The sequence below is a fragment of the Bos indicus x Bos taurus genome, chromosome 13, assembly GCF_003369695.1.
Source record: "Bos indicus x Bos taurus breed Angus x Brahman F1 hybrid chromosome 13, Bos_hybrid_MaternalHap_v2.0, whole genome shotgun sequence".
Lineage (NCBI taxonomy): Eukaryota > Metazoa > Chordata > Mammalia > Artiodactyla > Bovidae > Bos > Bos indicus x Bos taurus.
In genome coordinates, this window is record NC_040088.1 from 61,218,200 (window position 1) to 61,237,877 (window position 19,678).

At 38.6% G+C, this 19,678-nt stretch overlaps 1 protein-coding gene across 2 annotated transcripts in view; it reads left to right on the plus strand.

The window, feature by feature from the left end:
• NEBL (nebulette) overlaps positions 1 to 19,678 on the plus strand; it is a 379,950-nt gene that overhangs the window by 327,560 nt on the left and 32,712 nt on the right. The window contains exons 17-26 of one of the 2 annotated variants that reach the window (XM_027559998.1): positions 1,930 to 2,034; positions 3,936 to 4,028; positions 7,090 to 7,182; positions 10,277 to 10,369; positions 12,068 to 12,160; positions 13,839 to 13,931; positions 15,141 to 15,245; positions 16,225 to 16,396; positions 17,760 to 17,852; positions 19,077 to 19,226. In XM_027559998.1, the coding sequence (XP_027415799.1) occupies positions 1,930 to 2,034; positions 3,936 to 4,028; positions 7,090 to 7,182; positions 10,277 to 10,369; positions 12,068 to 12,160; positions 13,839 to 13,931; positions 15,141 to 15,245; positions 16,225 to 16,396; positions 17,760 to 17,852; positions 19,077 to 19,226 (1,090 nt within the window). The remainder of the gene's footprint in view (positions 1 to 1,929; positions 2,035 to 3,935; positions 4,029 to 7,089; positions 7,183 to 10,276; positions 10,370 to 12,067; positions 12,161 to 13,838; positions 13,932 to 15,140; positions 15,246 to 16,224; positions 16,397 to 17,759; positions 17,853 to 19,076; positions 19,227 to 19,678) is intronic. The other variant, XM_027559997.1, reaches the window with a different exon arrangement.

Below are 19,678 nucleotides of genomic sequence, written 5' to 3' on the forward strand. Positions count from 1 at the left end.
CCTTGTTATTGACAACCTTCCCCAAGTTTTGGAACCCAAAACCCCTGAGCTCCTGTACCCCGCCACCCCTTGCCTCTGGTGCGAGCTGAAGCTGAAATACCAGACCACCTGACCTGCCTCCAGAGAAATCTATATGCAGGTCAAGAAGCAACAGTTACAACTGGACATGGAACAACAGACTGGTTCCAAATCAGGAAAGGAGTATGTCAAGGCTGTATATTGTCACCCTGCTTATTTAACTTATATGCAGAGTACATCATGAGAAATGTCAGGCTGGATGAAGCACAAGCTGGAATCAAGATTGCCGGGAGAAATATCAATAACCTCAAATATGCAGATGACACCACCCTTATGGCAGAAAGTGAAGAAGAACTAAAGAGCCTCTTGATGAAAATGAAAGAGGGGAGTGAAAAAGTTGCCTTAAAACTCAACATTCAGAAAACTAAGATCATGACATCCAGTCCCATCACTTCATGGCAAATAGATGGGGAAACAGTGGAAACAGTGACAGACTTTATTTTTGGGGCTCCAAAATCACTGCAGATGGTGACTGCAGCCATGAAATTAAAAGATGCTTACTCCTTGGAAGGAAAGTTATGACCAACCTAGATAGCATATTCAAAAGCAGAGACATTACTTTGCCAACAAAGATCTGTCTAGTCAAGGCTATTGTTTTTCCAGTGGTCATGTATGGATGTGAGAGTTGAACTATAAAGAAAACTGAGTGCCGAAGAATTGATGCTTTTGAACTGTTGTGTTGGAAAACACTCTTGAGAGTCCCTTGGACTGCAAGGAGATCAAGCCAGTCCACCCTAAAGGAAATCAGTCCTGAATATTCATTGGAAGGACTGATGCTGAAGCTGAAACTCCAGTACTTTGGCCACCTGATGCGAAGAGTTCACTCATTTGAAAAGACCCTGATGCTGGGAAAGATTGAAGGCAGGAGGAGAAGGGGACAACAGAGAATGAGATGATTGGATGGCACCACCAACTCAATAGACATGAGTTTGAGTAAACTATGGGAGTTGGTGATGGACAGGGAGGCCCGGCGTGCTACAGTCCATGGGGTTGCAAAGAGTCGGACACAACTGAGCGACTGAACTGAACTGAACTGAACTGAACTACTATGTAAATGCTGGCACTAGTAGAAGGTATTGCCTAGGATATATCTGAGCTCATAGTAGTACATTTAGTAGCAAAAGGAAAATTGAGATTTTTATCTCTAGCACAAAATACTAGTACCTTTTCCTTAGTCAGATGTATCTTTATCTGAAGTAGGAAGCAAAGTATAAATCTAGAAGCATGAAGACAAGTAAACAAAAAGAGTCAGGTTACTGGTAGGAGTTATAAGGGCTATTTTAAACAGGAACTGGAACTGCTCATAAGAGAGTAGGTTCTAGGCTTAGGATTCATAGAGGTCAGGCCATCCCAGGGTGTTTGAATAGTCTTGAGTGGGAACCATTGCCTGAGAGAAGGTGAATGTTTTCCTAGACTGTTTGCTTGCCCCTTTTGCATATGCTGTTTATTTTTACTGTTGCATAAATACGTCATAGAGCTGGACAAGACTGAGCGACTGAGCACACACACACAAACACATCAACAACTGATTTGAATCCTAAGGTACAATGTAGAGCAAGTGGGCTTTCCTTGTGGCTCAACTGGTAAAGAATCCACCTGCAGTGCGGTAGACCTGGTTCAATCCCTGGGTTGGGAAGATGCCCTGGAGAAGGGAAAGGCGACCCACTCCAGTATTCTGGCCTGGAGAATTCCATGGACGGTATAGTCCATGGGGTTGCAAAGAGTTGGACACAGCTGAGTGACTTTCAGGTATAGCAGAGTTGGAAAAAGTAGTACCATTTTCTCTTTGTCTCTGTCTCTCTTGAATATGGCACACAGAGCTTCAGATTCACATTCACTTTATATTTTTAGAAAAAGTATAAAGATGAGGCAGAGAAGATGCTTTCTAGCTATTCTACTGTGGCAGATACTCCTGAAATTCAGAGAATTAAGACAACTCAACAAAACATTAGTGCGGTGAGTAGCCATTGCCTCTTTCCAGTTGTCATCTTGAAATGATGTTTTGAAAGGGGGCCTTTGTTCCTCAGTCTGATTTTTTTTGCTGCCTTGCTTGAATTTTCTGTCAAATGCATATCTTTCCTTCTTTAAAATCATAAGAACACCAAATGTTCTTACAGCTTATAATTTATCATGATTATTTTAGAATTACAGATTCAAATTTCCTTTTTAGGTACAAGCAACAGGTACTTTTAACCGAATTTTAAAATTTCACTCAGGAAAGAGATCTTAATCTTACACACACATTTTACTTTGAAGATAAAAATAGTCATATGAAGTGATTGCCTTCCTAGTCATTGATTACTTGCATTGATTATACATCTAGGGATTTACTAGTTTGTAACCAATTCCTAAGGGCTTCCCTGGTGGCTCAGTGGTAAAGAACCAGCCTGCCGTTTCAGGAGATGTGAGTTCAATCCATGGGTCAGGAAAATCCCGTGAAGAAGGAAATGGCAACCCACTACAGTGTTTTTGCCTAGAAAATCCCATGGACAGAGGAAATTGGTAGGCTACAGTCTATGGGGTCACAAAAGAGTTAGAAACCACTTAGTGATTAACCAACAACAATCAATTCCTAAATGTTCATATTTTTGTTTTGAGGAATAGGAATTTTATTAGCATCATTGATTAAGATAGTGGGCTTATATGTAATGGGTATATGAACTTGAATTCTAAAATAAAAATTGATGGTACAGCCAATATTTTAATGTAGAATTAACTTAGTGGTTAAGCAAATGTTATTAAAAATATAAATTCTATTATTTCTGAAAATTTCTGGAATGTTTTCTACTTTCTAATAAGTTGGAAACCTCTTAACTCTGCAGGTATGCTGTTCAGGTACCTCTAGGGTCTTCACAGGCAGGCTGTGCCAAGAGATGTAGAAATCTTGCTGGAAGAGAGGACAAGGGAGAAGAGTCGTGTGGCCCTTACCGCCTGTGATTCCAGATTTCTAGCTTTTGCGGGGGAACATCTCATATGTCCTGCTCTCCTGACCTCCACTGGGACCTACTGGTTAAGAAATATCAGGAGAGTGAACCCAAAGGTGGTGCTCTGTGACAACCTAGAGGGATAGTGTAGGGAGGAAAGCAGGAGGGGGTTCAAGAGGGAGGGGTCACATGTGTACCTATGGCCAGCTCATGTTGATGTGTGGCAGAAACCATCACAGTACTGTAAAGTGATTATCCTCCAATTTAAAAATTAATTAAAGAAGAGAGGGAGTAGCTCTGGCCTCGAATGACTTCCTTATAATTAGTCTGTTTTTCTGTAGGACACTTTGTTTTTTCTTTTGCTTTGTGGTCGAAAGGGGTAGGCGTTGGTAGGGATGGAGAGATGTGGGAAGGTTTAAGGAATAAGTGGAAGATAAGGAAAACAGGCTGACTTAGTGTTGATGCTGATGGTAAAGCTAATATTTTCTTTGAAGAGAATAAGACCGTCTTTGCTCTCACTTGAAGAAGAGCAGTTGCTTGAAACTTCATGCTACTTTTGAATTAAATGGTAACTGCTTAGTGAGCTTTTGTAATATGTCCTTTAATTTTTCTCAGCTCCACATGTGACATATATTTGTATTTGAAGAAGAAAACTTATATTCTTAGAGCAAGTAATCTGCAGCCATGTAAGGTACCAGGCATACCCTAGAACAGGTAGTAGAGGTTTACTTGTAAGACTGTGGAATACAAAACCAAAGTTCTACATTTATTCCCATGATGGATTATTTAACTGATTAATGTAACATTGGTTCTCATAAATAGAAGCTGTATTCACATTACTTTAAAACCTGAGAAATTTTCCTTTACAAGAATCGAATCTAGGACTTCAATTCTAATAAGCTTAGTTATTCTTTTCCTTCTCTTATAATAAAGGTATTTTATAAGAAAGAAGTAGGAGCTGGCACAGCAGTAAAAGATACTCCTGAGATTGAACGAGTGAAGAAAAATCAGCAGAACATTAGTTCAGTAAGTTCTCTATGGCATTAATTATCCTTTGCAAAAGCAAACACAAGCTAGATAAATGTTTTTAGTTCTTTACAAAACTAGCTGCCTTTTTCTTTTTTTTCTTCACTTTGTTGAAACACTGTTTCATCAAATATCAAAGACCTAACTTTCAGAAGGAAACTGTAGCCTTGTTCCCCTTGAACCTAAAGCAGTATTTCATCTTGATATATATATATCATAATGCATAAGAGATAGATCACTTTAATAGTACAGTAATGAAATCTAGGATTAGTTTTCATCCTTTTGAACAGAATTTTAGCTGTATTACAATTTTCAGAGGAAGGATACTTTTCAATACCTCCCCTCAACTTGGACGAAAGAAATTTTATCCTGATAGAATGATTAAAGGCACTAGAACATTTATTTGGTGGCTCAAGAGAAGGTTTCAAAGGCCCCATTTACCTTCTACTTCTTTGAGCTTCCAGCAAAGAAAAGCACACACCTTCATTATAATTTGTAAAATAAATTACTGCCCCCCTCCCCAGTGCCCTTTGAACTTGGGGGAAGGGTAGAGGAGGTGTTTAATGTTATGGATTAAAAACTTCACTCAGCACTTGACATTTAGAATGGATCATTGCTACCCTTACCAATAGGTGTATTTGGTAATAGTTGTTATACAGTCATCCCTCCGTGTCCACAGGGAGTGGTTGCAGGAGCCCCGCCCCCCGCCCCCGCCACACACACACACACACACACACACACACACACACACACACACACACACAGAGTCATTCGCACATACTCACACCAACATCTGCAGATGCCCACGTCCCTCACTGTTGGGCCTCCACATCCTTAGGTTCCACATCGAGGATGTGAGGAGCTTGCTGTTTAGTTTCTTGTTGAGGGTTCTTTCCTTACATCTCCTTCCCGGACGTTTCTCTTCACCTTCACCCTTGGAGGCAGAGTTTCTTTAAGTCATCCAAGTCGAACTGCCTGGATTAAACGCCTTTGTCAGGAGCTCCGGTGGTTACCTGGCATCCTAGAGTATGTGTGCACTGGCATTTGTGGACACAGAGTAGGAGAGGTAAGGGAGCGCTGTAGTCAACAAACTTACAGAAAATGAACTTGCAGAAAACCTGCAGAATGCGAGTGCACTCAGAGCCCTGTACAGTGAAGGAATCTGATTTCCTGAAGAAAGCATAGGGAAGGGGACCTGGCAGCGAGAGTGCCGATCCGCCATGGCAGGAGTCTGTATCAGGCAACACTTGAGCCTGGCAGAGAAATTAGTTCAGCTGAGAAATGTACAGTGGTCGTTTCCTTCCCTTCCAAATGATAACATCTGAAATGTACCCATCCGTGTACTGGGGTATAATGTTATAAATGCTCTGTACTGCACAATTCTATTGCCTACAGCGAAATGACTGTGCCATTTTGATTAGTTTGGAGTCGTATGAAAAACAAAAATGTTCATCTTTAATCGTGTTTAGCGTCTCACCCTAGGAAAATCACACAGTCTATCATTTCTTCTCCCGGCATCCCCCTGCCTCTTCTAGCAAACAATAAACGCATAGTTCTGTATCTCTATGAGCCTGGGCCATAAACTCCTGCTTAGTATTCAAATGGAAAGTTGCCCTTTCAAGATTAGCAAGATCTGTCAAACCAAGGTAGGATTCTCTAACATTTAAAGATCTTGACATTTTCCACCTCCAGAGTACGAGCCTTTTGAGTATTACTTTTCTCTCTTAAGAACTATTTTGGAGTCCTACTCTGAGACAGTCTGTCTCAGTGTACTCTTAATTTAACTGTTTGGATCTGGCCTAATATTGGCGGTGTTATTCATATCACATATGAAATGTACAGATGCTAAAACATAGATAATAGTGAAGATATTTAGGTATTGAGGACTTCCCTGGTGGCTCAGATGGTAAAAGCGTCTGCCTAGAGTGCGGGAGACCCGGGTTCGATCCCTGGGTCGGGAAGATCCCCTGGAGAAGGAAATGGCAATCCACTCCAGTACTATTGCTTGGAAAACCCCATGGACACCGGATCCTGGTGGGCTACACTCCATGGGGTCGCAGAGTCGGACAGGACTGAGCGAATTCACTTTCACTTTCTTCATGACTCAGCATGAATTTCAGCCTTAATCATTTTAAACATTACCAAGTGATTTCTAAAACGTCTTTTGCATAGATCTAAGTCTTTGCTAAATTTCAACATATGGCACTTAAGTCTAGCTGATATGTCCATATTTATATGTATATACGTGTCCTTTATCTCAGTTACAATCTTCTGTGCATTTTAGACATATTAAAATACCATGTGATATGATAGCATCACTAATCATTTTATAAAGTTTAAAGGGCTTGTCCTGGGCATAACTGTGTGCCGGTGTTGTCATTTATCTGGTTGATCTTCCTCTAAGTAGACTAGACTGAGGAGCTTTTGACTGTTGTGAATGCCAGGATATAGGCAGGCTTCACATAACATGACTGTGTGGTAGAAGACACTTCCTGACTTTCTGCTACTGGCCCTTCTATAGTGATCAGCACTCAATGGCATCTGCTTGTACATATTTCCTCCCACTTTCCTCTTTCTCTTCTTTTATTTTTTTTTCTTATTCTAGATTATTTGTGTACTCTCAGTCAGATAAGCAGTGTTTTCAAGACTTAGTAGCTAACTCAGTTTGACTCTTGCCTTTAAAGACATGCTAAGTACACAAATAATAAATAGAAATTGCTTTTATTATAGAAAAATAATGAATTACTAAGATAATTTCCAAAATTTTTGGTGCATCTGCCTGATGATAAAATTTATTTTTATAAGCAGTATATGCTTATTTTAGTTAAAAAAAACTCTGCAGTGATGGATAGGTGAATAGATATGGGTTTGTTTGTACTTTAAGATAAAGGAATCCTGAAAGCACCAGATGAAATAAAAATGTGTGTTGTCATTGAAGGAAAATTAATATTGGAATTAAAAAATAGGCTATGTAATAGTTAAAAATGAAGAATTCTTAACTATTTTTTAAAACTTATGTTGAATAAGATTCACTTTTTTTTTTTTTTAATAAATCATGCAGGTAAAATACAAAGAAGAGGTGAAACATGCAACAGCCATTTCAGATCCACCAGAACTCAAGAGAGTTAAAGAAAACCAGAAGAACATCAGCAATGTGTGATCATGTTTCTTTAAGTATTGTTTTCTGTGGGCATGGCACTTGCACAGTAGAATGAATTAGAATGAATACCATTGTAGGAAGGCCAGTTCCTGAAAGATGGAGATAAGAGTTCACACATCTTTGTGTTGGGCTAGCATTACATCAAGCATGCGCGTTTGCTTATTAAAGAACATTGTGTTGAATGCCTACTCTGTTCTTGTTCTTGGGGCATTCAAAGATGAGTGAGATACACCTTAAGGTTAGAGGCTGTGTGTATTCTCAAGGTCTCTAGGAGAAACAGTTGTGGGGATAAATAAAGATTGTGCATTAAGTGCTCTAAAATAATTAATATCTGTTGAGTGCTTCCTACCTTTGGGGGTTCTTTACATGCAATATCTCATTTAATGTGAAATAATAACTCTATATTCAAAGTGCTGGGGAAATGCAGAGAAGAAAGGCTATGTTAGTGAGAGAGAGGAAAACCTTTGGAAAGAGTAACATTTGAGCTAGCTTTTAAAGAATTAATAAAAGTTTGGGATGGATTTCATGAGGAAGGGCCCTCCTGGCAGTGCAAACTGAATGTGTTCATGATCTGAGATCTGTTCAAAGAGGGGAAAGTTTAGTGTGATGAGTCCTTGGGGTAGAGGATGGCAGGAGAGAGATGGTGGAGAGAGAAAGCATAATTCAGGCCATGAGGAGGCTGCCGGCAGTGCCATTGTGCCTGGTTCAGATGGCCTGCCTATGCTCAGACCTTGACTTATGAGTTAAATTGCGTAAATGTGTTCTTTTTTAAAAAAATGTTAATGTTATAGGAGTAAAGTTGACTTACTTCTGCTGTACAACAAAGTATATCAGTTATACATATACCCACTCTTTTTCAGATTCTTTCCCCATATGGGTCCTTACAGAGAATTGAGTAGAGTTCCCTGTGCTATGCAATAGGTGCTTATTAGTTATCTATTTTATATATAGTAGTATGTATATGCCATTCACAATCTCTCAATTTATCCTTCCCCCCACCTTTGGTAACTATAAGTTTGTCTTCTACATCCGTGATTCTATTTCTCTTTTGTAAATAGGTTTATTTGTGCCATTTTTTATATTCCACTTATAAGTGATATCATATGATATTTGTCTTTCTCCAACTGGCTTCACTCAGTGTGGCCTAGAGACTGTCATAATAGGTCCCTTTTTGTGAAAGAAGAGTTGCACAGGAAGCTCAGCTCAGTGATGAGCTAGAAGTGTGGGATGAGGATTGGGAGGGAGGCTTCAGAGGGAGGGGATATATGTTACATGTAGATGATGCATACTGTTGCACAGCAGAAACCAACACAACCTTGTAAAGCAATTATCCTCCAAAAATTAAATAAGCGTTTACTAGTTTCCAATTTATCATAGACGCATAACACTCCCTTAAATAACTATTTGAGAATAAGGAGTTAATTTAATTAAAAAATACTAGAAATCACAGCTCAGTAAAAAATACTAGAAATCACAGCTCAGTAAAAAATACTAGAAATCACAGCTCAGGTGATACCTTGCATGTCTTATGGTAAGTGGTGTATACATGATTGAAATTTGAATAACTCTGGAGTGGAGAACAATGTGGGCTCTGGACTGTTGGTTTGATCCTAGATCCAGACCTTACTTGCTGAATATCCTTCCTAAGCCACCAACCTTTCCAAGCCTCATTCTCCTCATCTTTAAAACAGGGACTAGAATATTAAGTGAGATATTGCCTGTAAAGCACTCAGCATGTTTGTGAGTTGGTGAATGCAATACATGAAGCGTCTCCATATCAAATTTATGCCCCCAAACTGACATCCACTAGAAATCGGCTGCAACAATTTCTCTACATCAGTGATGCTGTTCCGCAAATGTTTCTCCTCTGAACTCTACCCAGAGTCATCTTTCTTTGTATCCTGCCATCAACAAAGATTACTTTGGACCTTTCCTCACTTTAGGCAATTATCCGACACAGAATCTGCCTAAACTCTCAAACTGCGTGCCATGGTACAGAGAAAGAAGTCGCACGGCAAGAGCCTGACCCTTTGTCATTTATTTTCCAGGCTTATCAGATATCTGTTCACTTGCACATGCACTTCTGAGGGTGTACATCTCAAGTCCATTTTATCTGCAGGCCTTGTGATGTCTTGCAAAAAAAAAAAAGAAAAAATTCCTTCACACTAAGTTTAAGCTCCAAAAACTCATTAAGACTGTCCCTGTGGAGTTCTTCATAATGGAATTGTAACCTCTAGTTTTCCTTTTACCTGTCAGAAATTCATTTGGTGGACATGCTTTCTATCTCCCTGTGTTGGATCCTCATTTATTTCCTGGAATGTGGTGGAATTACTGGGAAAGCTGACCACAAATGTTGGACTCTGATCCCCTACTCCGGCAGTAGGTCAGAAGTATCTCCATGATGGGACTTCCCTGGTGATCCAGTGGCTAAGGCTCCACTTTCCCACTGCACGGGGCCAGGGTTCCATCTCTGGTCAGAAAACTAAATTCATACTTGATGAAACTAAAGATTCCATTTGCAACTACCAAGACTTGGTGCAGTCAAATGAATAAATAAATGTTTTTTTAAAAAGAAATATCTCCACAATGCTGGTCAGAGCATGGCTTTCCAATGTTGGAACTTGGTGAAGAAGGAGGTTCAGGGTTTCTTTTTATAGTGACAACTGATCACTGAGGTGAAGGCATAGGACTGGCATAACCCTTCTTTCTAGTGATGAATCCAGAATTTTTATTTTTAAATGTAAATATAAAATGGTCATTTGGTAATGTCATTTTAGTACTGTGAAGAAATGAACTCACAGAAGTGGTCATTTATCATTACTGATAGGCTCAAACTCAGAGAGGCCACCAAGAAATAATACAGTTTGAAGAAAAACAACCCCAGGTATAATTCAAAACATTTGGGCAAGGAAAAGCTTAGTTCCAGGATCACTGTGATGATGACATCTATTAGCAAAGCATCTTTCGCTGTAAAATCCTAGCAAAGATGTCAGCTAATGAGTGCTGTGTGACGTTTCTTTTCACCAGTTGCTGTGTTAGCTCACTCTTCCTTCCGGTAACCTCACACCATCTTGCGTTTGTCTCCCAGCTCAGGTACAAAGAGCCGTGTGACAGAGCAACTCCTGTGAGCATGACGCCCGAGATAGAGAGAGTGAGGAGAAACCAGGAGCAGCTGAGCACGGCAAGTTGTTTCTGTTTTGCTCTTATATTTTACCAAACATTAGCTATTTTTATTCTTTACAATGCTTTCTGAAAAGCATTAGACACTCTACATCTTGGTCACTTCTTTTCTACTATCCCATACTGAGGTGTGTGGACTGTGGCACCCTTGTGAGAGTCCAGGAAGTTGGGAACTGCTTTGCTACTATTCGGCCATGCTTATTTATTCAAGAAATCTTTTTTTAAAATATTTTTTTTATGTGGACCGTTTTTCAAAGTCTTTATTGAATTTGTTACAATATTGCTTCTGTTTTACGTTCTGCTTGGTTGGCTATGAGGCATATGGGATCCTAGCTCCCTGACTAGGGATTGAACCTGTACCCCCTGCATTGGAAGGCAGAGTTCCAACCATTCAACCACCAGGGAAGTCCCTATTGAAGAACTCTTCATTAAGCAATGTGGCAGGCATTATCCTGGTCACTGGTACACAGAGATAGATAAGACCCCTTCCTATCTTCATGGGCCTCATAGTTTAGATGGTAAATCTCTGAAACTACATCCAAATCTAAAGAGCTGGAGAGCAGCATAGTGGGTATGTTGTCAGTCTGAGAAGAGAGAAAGTTGTCTATTGGCATAAGGCAAAGGAAGACCTGAATTGACTGGGGTTCTGAGACGTAATGTCCTGGCAGGGAACCTTATAAATAAAACAGAAAACATCAGTCATTCAGTGATCTGTTGCTAGTAAAGCAAGGGTAGTTAATAATCATGAGGTCCCCCAGCTGTGGACCCTGTGCTAAATGCGTTATGTGATTCAGTGGGGTAGGCCTGATTTATTGCTCTGGTTTGTAAGTGTGGGAAACTGAGTCTTGAGAAGTCAGAGGACATGCAAGAACCCATGGTTTGTGACAGCAGGGCTGGGATTTGAACCCAGGCCTCTCTGAATTCAGAAATCTCTTTCAAATGTGTCCCCTAATGGTTATTTTTCCCATTTTTTGGACCATTTTATGGAATTTTTACCGTTATAAACAATAACCTTCTTCTTCTGAACCAGATAATTTTGAGACACTTTAAAATTTAAGAGTGACTTCTCCCAGATGGAGGAGGAAATCAGGCTGAATACTGCTTTATCCTTACAGTTTCCCTGATAGTGGTATGAGTGAGGGGTCTTAGGCTTCTTTTGAAGATGGAGGCTCCAGGATCAGAATAGGAGTAAATGGCCTTCCCAGGCTGCCATGACTACTTCACTATAGTTCTCTTTTAATGATTTTTTTTTTTTTAGTTTTAATTTTTTTTTCTCCCTATTTTCTGTCCACGCACAGCATGCAGGATCTTAGTTCCCTGGCCAGGGAACTAACATGTGGCCACCGGACACCATGGTGTCTTAACTACTGAACCAGCAAGGATATCCCTTATAATGATTTCATTACAGTGTCTTCCCCTTCTATTTCTATTACATTTAGTCGTGGTCTTTGCAATTGGTTTTGGTATTGAACACAGAAATATTTATTAAAAATCATTTTTAAGAAGTACAACCAGCACTTGGTGCTTGCCAAGTCAGAAGAATCCAAAGCCAGATGTAGATTTGAACTGAAAGGCTGACACACACCTACTGTGGGAAAAATTATGTAAAAAATAGGGTTAATTTTGAGGCTTATCCTCTGTTGATATTTGGTTGGAGACCATTCTGCTATTTATTAAAATTCATATTAATCCTCCACAGGTAAAATACAGAGGAGAGATTAAACAGGCGACTGCAATTTCTGATCCACCAGAGCTGAAGAGAGTGAAAGAAAACCAGAAGAACCTCAGCAATGTGTGATCTTAGTCACTTTTTTCTTAAGAAAGCAAACATATTGTCAACATGCCAATGAAGGGATTGTGTTTACAAAGTTTTCATGACCTTGAGTTGATTGCCTTTGCTCTCAATTGACTGTCAATTTACTGGAAAGTTTTCAGGGTGTTAGGCATTGTGGGTCCAGTCAGGCACGCCCTGCTCAGAGTTCCTAGTGACTGCAAGGTGATTTTTGTCTGCAGGTTACTGTATATCCCTCTTATCTGCTCTTCGTGCTTGCAGTTTCAGTGATTCTCCAAAGGGATGCCATGGCAGTTTTTGGCATCTTGGCTCTACAATAAGCGTTCCCACTCCCTTTTCTCCAAATGTATTAATAAATGTATTCTTGTTCTGTAGCCTGTCCAACCCCATTTCCACTCATAGCTATCATCACTTTATTTTTGGATGATGCTGGGAAAAAATTATGAAGTGTGCCTGGCTGAATAGGTCATATGAAACAGGTCCATTTTCAGGGCACTGGTTCAGGGCTGTCAAGTTTTACTCAGACACCAATTCTTGGCCTGTTCTAACTCCTTTCTGTTATGTAATCCATGGATGCAGTTTGCTGAGAGAGTACTTTTTTATTTTCTTTTAAAATTTTTTTAAAAACTTACTCTTATTTTTCAGTTGCATTATGCAGCATGTGGGATCTTAGTTCACCAAACAGGGATCAAACCCATGCCCCCTGCATTGGAAGCATGGAGTCTTAAGCATTAGACCACCAGGAAAGTCCCTGAGAGAATCCTTTTTCTGAAGTCATTAATAATAAATTGTGTTCTTTGGAAGAGGAAATTTGAAAATCTGTTAGATACAAAGAAATCTTTTATTCTTTAAACCTTTAAAGTCCTTTGGCCAGATTATAAAGGGAAGGCAGTTTATTGTTTGGCATTGTCCCTGACAACTGTATTTTGGAGAAGTAGATACTCACCTTCTCCTGATGTATTCAGAGTCACAGTTGATGTAACTCCATTACTCTCTAAAGGGAACATGGTTCTGGAGAAGGAGGGATGGAGCACTGGGGAGCATGCTGGCCTTATGGATCACCATGTTTACTGCTTAGGCATCATGGCCAAAATTCTGCCACAGTTAATTACTAAGAAACCATAATGGTCCAGCAGCCTTCTATATGGGTAAGAATATCTTAAAGTAACATCCGTGAAGATATTTCTTACCTTACTCCTTTGTGATGAAATGCTTATTATAGCCTTACTGACGGTACACCCATATAATGAGTACATTCACAGTGATTCTCTGCCATAGGATGAATTAAAATAGAATGATTTAAGATGCAAGCATTTTAAATATGACTAGACCTCTGATGGGTCAGTGGTAAAGAATCTGCCTCCCAATGCAAGAAACACTGTTTCAATCCGTGGTCTGGGAAGGTCCCCTGGAGAAGGAAATGGCACCCCACTCCAGTATTCTTGCCTGGAAAAAAAAATCCATGGACAGAGGAGCCTGGCGGGCTACAGTCGATCAGGTCGCAAAGTGCCGGTCATGACTTAGTGAGTAAACAACAACAAAGCCCTCTGCTAGCCTCCTTTTTTTCCCACCCCCGCAGCTTCCTATCCTTGCTTAGCTCTTTAAAATAAGTACTATGAGAGTCTTGTTTAGTTGAATTGATTCACAGTGCTCTGTTTTTTGTTTTCCAAAATGATAGGTTTATTATAAATCTCAGATGGGAAGAGCTACAGCTTTAAGTGTAACTCCTGAAATGGAAAGAGTAAAGAAGAATCAAGAAAATATTAGTTCGGCAAGTTGTTTTATTCACTTGGTGCTATCATGAAGGACATGTTCTTTATTATTTATTTGCAGACCAAGAAGCTTTTGTAAGATATGCAGAAAGTACATGTGTTATTTCAGATGACATCTGAAAGCCGCCACTGTCTAACTTTACATTGTCCTGAACCCTACTGATGTTTCCAGATGTGACCAACACTTATATTTAAAGTTTCATTTTAAACTGAATTATGTTCATTTAAACAATGAGTCATGTTATTTTAGCCAGTGTCTTTGAAAGTGGTAGTCTTTGATGTATAAGTTAAACAATTATCATTTTACAGATGTATTCCATTGAATGTTGATTGTTAAGTCCTCTCTGCAAAACAAAATAAGAAATGAATCATTACTCCAAAGTAAGGACTTAGAGGAAAAAACAGTCTTTAATATTTAACACAGAAATCGGTTACTCATTGAAGTTCTGTGTTGCATGTCAGGGTCTTATTTGGGGAGTATACCTTCTCTCAGGAAATACCAGGGCTTCTGTTCTGAGTGCACATATCCCCTCATGTCTGCAATAATCCGTATCCTGATCTTACACAGAATCAGCCTCACAAAAAGCAATGTTCTGATAGTCAGATGTCAGAAAGAGCTTTATGCCTGGGAATCAGCATTTAGATTTTAAACTGCGCAGCTCTCTAGTGGCATTTCTGCCCAGAGATGCTGACTGTATTCAACACAAATTACCTTTAAGCTGTGGCTGTTTAGAGGGAACCTAAGGTGGATACCTAATGATTCTTACCATCTGCTCTGGTCAAATAAAAGGAAATATTGATAGAGGTATGTGTGTTGTGCATGCTTCCACAGTGTTATGGCAGAAAAAGGGGAAATAGAGAAACAGAAAAAGAAATTTAGGTTCCATTTAGTTTTGGATTTTCCCTATTGATAAAGTATTTCCCACTTTTACAGACTCATGGTTAGTGGATGTTGGTCACTTACACATTTGTATTCAGTTTGTAGAGAGATTTCGGTCATCTTTGCTGTAGCCTTTAAAGGAGACCATCAAGAGTAAAATTTTAGCTCATTATTCTAGAAGGAAATGCAATTCACTAAATAAGTTACCTGGGAAGTAATTCAGAATATGTTGTATATGCCTCACTCATTTGGAAAGCTTGAAAAACTTAGGTAATTTTTAAATTATAGTTGTCTTTTTGTGAAGTATGCTCTGTTATTTACTTTGCAGGTAAAATATACCCAGGACCAGAAACAGATGAAAGGTAGACCAAGTCTGATTTTAGATACACCTGGTCTCAGACATGTCAAAGAAGTTCAAAATCGTATTTCAATGGTAGGGTCCAACAGGTCCTCCATCCGTGACTAAAACGTACTAAGGAGTGGCACCACCCCGTGCACCGATGGCGTTGTTCACTGTTAATCTGGATAACTAACAAAGCATGGAAAGGCCCATGGGCCCATCCTTTGGGGGGAACTTTCTAATCTTACTGAAATGTACGGGAAATATTTAGTCTAATAAAATAATTTTTCTCGGTGATTTTTTGGGGTGTGTTTTTATTTCTAACGTGACTGCTACTATAAATGCTTTTTATGGAAGATACTTGCTTGGACTTTTTTTTTCAATTAATATTAAGATGGAGTTTGGTGTGTTTACATGTTTAAAGAATATGAAAATATGTATTTTTTTAAAAAACAGTCTCATGAGATATATTTTATATACCATAAAGCTCACCCATTTAAAGTATACAAAGTAGTTTCTAGTATAATTTACAGAGTTAAACAACCATCACCCTAACCTAATTTCAGAATGCAAAAAACACGTGTTTTGAAGTATATGTTTTTGTAACTATATACAAACATTATATATGTAGTTATATGTAACTTGCTCTCTTAATCGAATTTTAAATAATATTGCTTTCTTAAATAATAGTATAGAAATAGCTTATCATTTTATTGCATACTAAAGTTTAAGAGATAGGAAATTAACTTATACCTAAGTGAGTACATTTTAGAAAGTAACTAGGATTTGAAAAATAAATCTTTCAATACTTCTTACTTATATACAAACTTATATATTAAAAGAGCTGCTAACTGCAATGATGGAAAGCATTGTGAAAATATCAGCACTTGATTTCTGATGCTAGGAAACTGAAATTTCATAAATTATTTTTGGAATAACCGGAAAAAATACATTTATGTAGAAAATAATCTAGATGCAGCTGGTATAGTAACTTTCTTTATACTCAAATTTTGTGAGCTGTATCGCATTCAGGAAATTTCAGTGGAGTTACTATGGTTTTTCCCTCTTTCAGGTGAAATATCATGAAGATTTTGAAAAGACAAAGGGAAGGGGCTTTACTCCTGTTGTGGATGACCCTGTGACAGAGCGAGTGAGAAGGAACACCCAGGTCGTCAGCGATGCCGCCTATAAAGGTGTCCATCCTCACATCGTGGAGATGGACAGGAGACCTGGAATCATTGTTGGTAAGCTGACTGGCCTGCTTGGCAGGTCTGCACAGTCAAAAAGATCCCTGTTTTTATTAATGGAATTCACTTCCTTACTCATCAGACCCCTCCTCAAATGCATGACATGGTGCCCAGGTGAAAGTGGACCAAAGGCAGAGTGTTGTTGTTTGCACCACGTTGGAGGGAATTCATGGCCTTTGCCAGGTGGTGTTGCAAATTCGTTCTGTAGTTGGACATTCTCTGTCTTTAATAACCTTCTGGTCTTGAGTGTTCCTACTTGCTACGCAAAGAGGCAGCCCAAATATCAGACATAGGTGATAATGAAGATTAAGCAATTATTTTGTTTCCCTTTAGCTTATGTGGGCTTCCCTGGTAGCTCAGATGATGAAGAATCTGCCTGCAATGCAGGAGACCTGATTTCGATGCCTGGGTTGGGAAGATCCCTGGAGAAGGGAACGGTTACCCACTCCAGTATTCTTGCCTGGGGAAGTCCATGGACGGACCATGGGGTCGCAAAGTGTCGGACACAACTGAGCATCTTTCACTTTCACTTTTAGCTTATGTACTGATCAATAATTGTACTGCAGACATTGTCTGTATAGGTAACAGAACAGAAGTAACACCATATAGGTCCTTTGACGTCAAATAGACATGCCTGAGAGATTCTGATGGTTTCTACCATGTGAGTAGCTTATATTTTTTTGAATATTATTTCTGAACTGGGAGAGTAGAGCTGTCTGAAAGTCTCACAAATCAGAGAGAAAGGAGCCTCAACCTTCTGTTCTTTCTTGTCATCCAGGGAAAATCTTAGGAACATAGTGTTGAATGGTGACAGAGTGAGCAAGGTTTGTACTAAAAGCTAAGAAAGCAAAGGAAAGATACTGATTTTTTTCAATTTGTTCAACATTTGTTTCTGTTGTAGGAAGATAATTTTTTTTATTTTTGTTTTGTTTTCTTAGACAAAAACCTTTTAGTTGCCTCTTATAAATTACTCGCATGTCCTTAATCAGGAGTTTTAACCCAACATTTTCCCTGTTTCAGTGTGTGGAGAGCATGAGTGATGAGGGTTTGGGGATGTGGGGAGTGGTGTGGTGTGTATGTGTGATAAGTCACAGGCTCCCTGTGGAAGGTCAACAAAGAATAAACCAGACAACTTATATTTGATCGCAAGTTTTTTTAGCAAATCCTGTGAGTGTGAATCACACTGTGAGTGTGAATATCCCTCCGTTCTCCTCTGAAGTCTGCTGCATAGTGGGTTGGCACATATTACATGCTTGCTTTTTGGATATGCCCCTTTTCAGATTTTGTTTGACTCTCTTGGGTGCTGACTTTTTTTTTTTAAACTCATTCTTGATTTGTTGATTTCTTCCTTTGGTAAAAGACCTCAAAGTTTGGCGCACAGATCCTGGCTCCATCTTCGACATTGATCCCCTGGAAGACAATATTCAGTCTAGGAGTCTACATATGCTTTCTGGTACTGCTTACGTTTTGAGTTCCTCCCCATTTACATGGCTTTTGTCCTCAAAGTGAAGCTGCTGTGAGCTCTGCAGGTTCATTGTGCCTTCTGTGTAATGTAAATTTTCAAGTTTGGGCTTCGAAAAACCAAGAGAGTTGCTGTGTTATTTAATATGCCACTAATCATTTATGAAAACAAAACTTACAAAAGAGCTTTTTAATATATCCTAGATTAGTTCTAGGTTTATTTTAAAGGTGTCTAGAGCTTACTTACACTTCCTTTTTATTAGTGAATATGATTTTAGAAGTTCTCTGGGCTTTGAAATGCAGCTATTTGGACTGCACTAAACTGCTAACATAAAGATTTGTTTTATGAAAAGCACAACATTTTAAAGATATAGTTCTTTAAGGAATTCTTTGAAGACTTTTATATAAAACAGAGGAGAGACTTTCTACATAGCATCGTGAACGTCTTAAAATAGGTTTTCAAGTATCCTTAAAATTTATCTCTGAGTTTTTATAAAATGCAAAATTTGTAGTTTACATAGGAAGTTTATTTGACTTTTAACTTCAACTGTATGTTTATAATTAAAAGTAAAACCCAAATGGTTTGGATTTTTGGGTATAGCAATAGCAAGGGTTGATCTTTGTAGGCTTTCAGACCGCATTTAGCAAACTGAAGATTTGACAGTTACGGGACTTTTTAAAATATATAAATAGATCTATCATTTAGGTCCTTCTCTGCCCCCAGTTGTGACTCCAAGTTTAATTGTTAACATTAACAAAATTGAAAGTCCAAGGCAAAGTAGAAATTCTAATATTTTTATAGTAATTTGATCCACATAATCAGCCAAATTGTCACCCAAATTTTCTAAAAATAAAGAAAAGGCAACAAATGCTGTATCATTAGTGATATTTGAAAAGAACTATTTATAACTAAACTTTTGATAGAAATTTACTAATTTGCCAGTGTTTTCTTAGTTCTTGTCAACTTCCCATGCCTCATTTCTCCTTTAAAATTTAGACCAAACTGAGTGTGAATGATCATTAAGTCATTTGTGTTGTTGATAATATGTGCTGAAGCTAGGGAATAGATGGCTAGAATTTATAATACCTGAGCTTTGGGGTTGCAATTTAATGAGGGATTATTTTTCTTTCTTGTTAAATTTTTAAGTAATTATTTTGGTTTGTTTGTTCTTCAAGTCACTTAATCACAAATATGAATATTTTCCTTCCAATATAGAAAAGGCGAATCTTTATAGGAGACAACGGTCTCGGTCTTACTCGAGCAGTACTTTTGGTACAGGTCTGGGAGATGACAAATCAGAAATATCCGAGATTTACCGTAGCTTTTCATGCTGCAGTGAGGTAACAAGACCATCTGATGAAGGAGGTATCAAACATTAACCACTCTCAGAAGTCTCTTTTAATGTATCCCAAGTGTGTCTTTAACAAATTCTTCACTTTTGCACAAACATGGCATGGATATGTTTGAACATTTAAAATTATGTTTAGAAAGTTGAGTCTTTTTTAAAAACTAATAATATGCATTTTTTGCATGCTTGTTTTTCCTATCTTTCCTCACTGTTTTCACTAAAAATGGATCTTTAATGACAACAGGGTCTTGGGATCTGCTACGTGAATCTGTTTCACAGGAGTTGTATGTGATGGATATACACAGCCAGAGTGGAAACTTGAGTTCTGTGGAGTTCATATCTGATTTCCATTAAGGAAAATCAATCTTATGGTTATATTTGAGTGGCTAAGAGAGTGCTATGAATTTATGTGTTTAAATATTCATATACAGTTGCAGACAGAGTTAGATCTTGCCAAAAAGAAATGGGG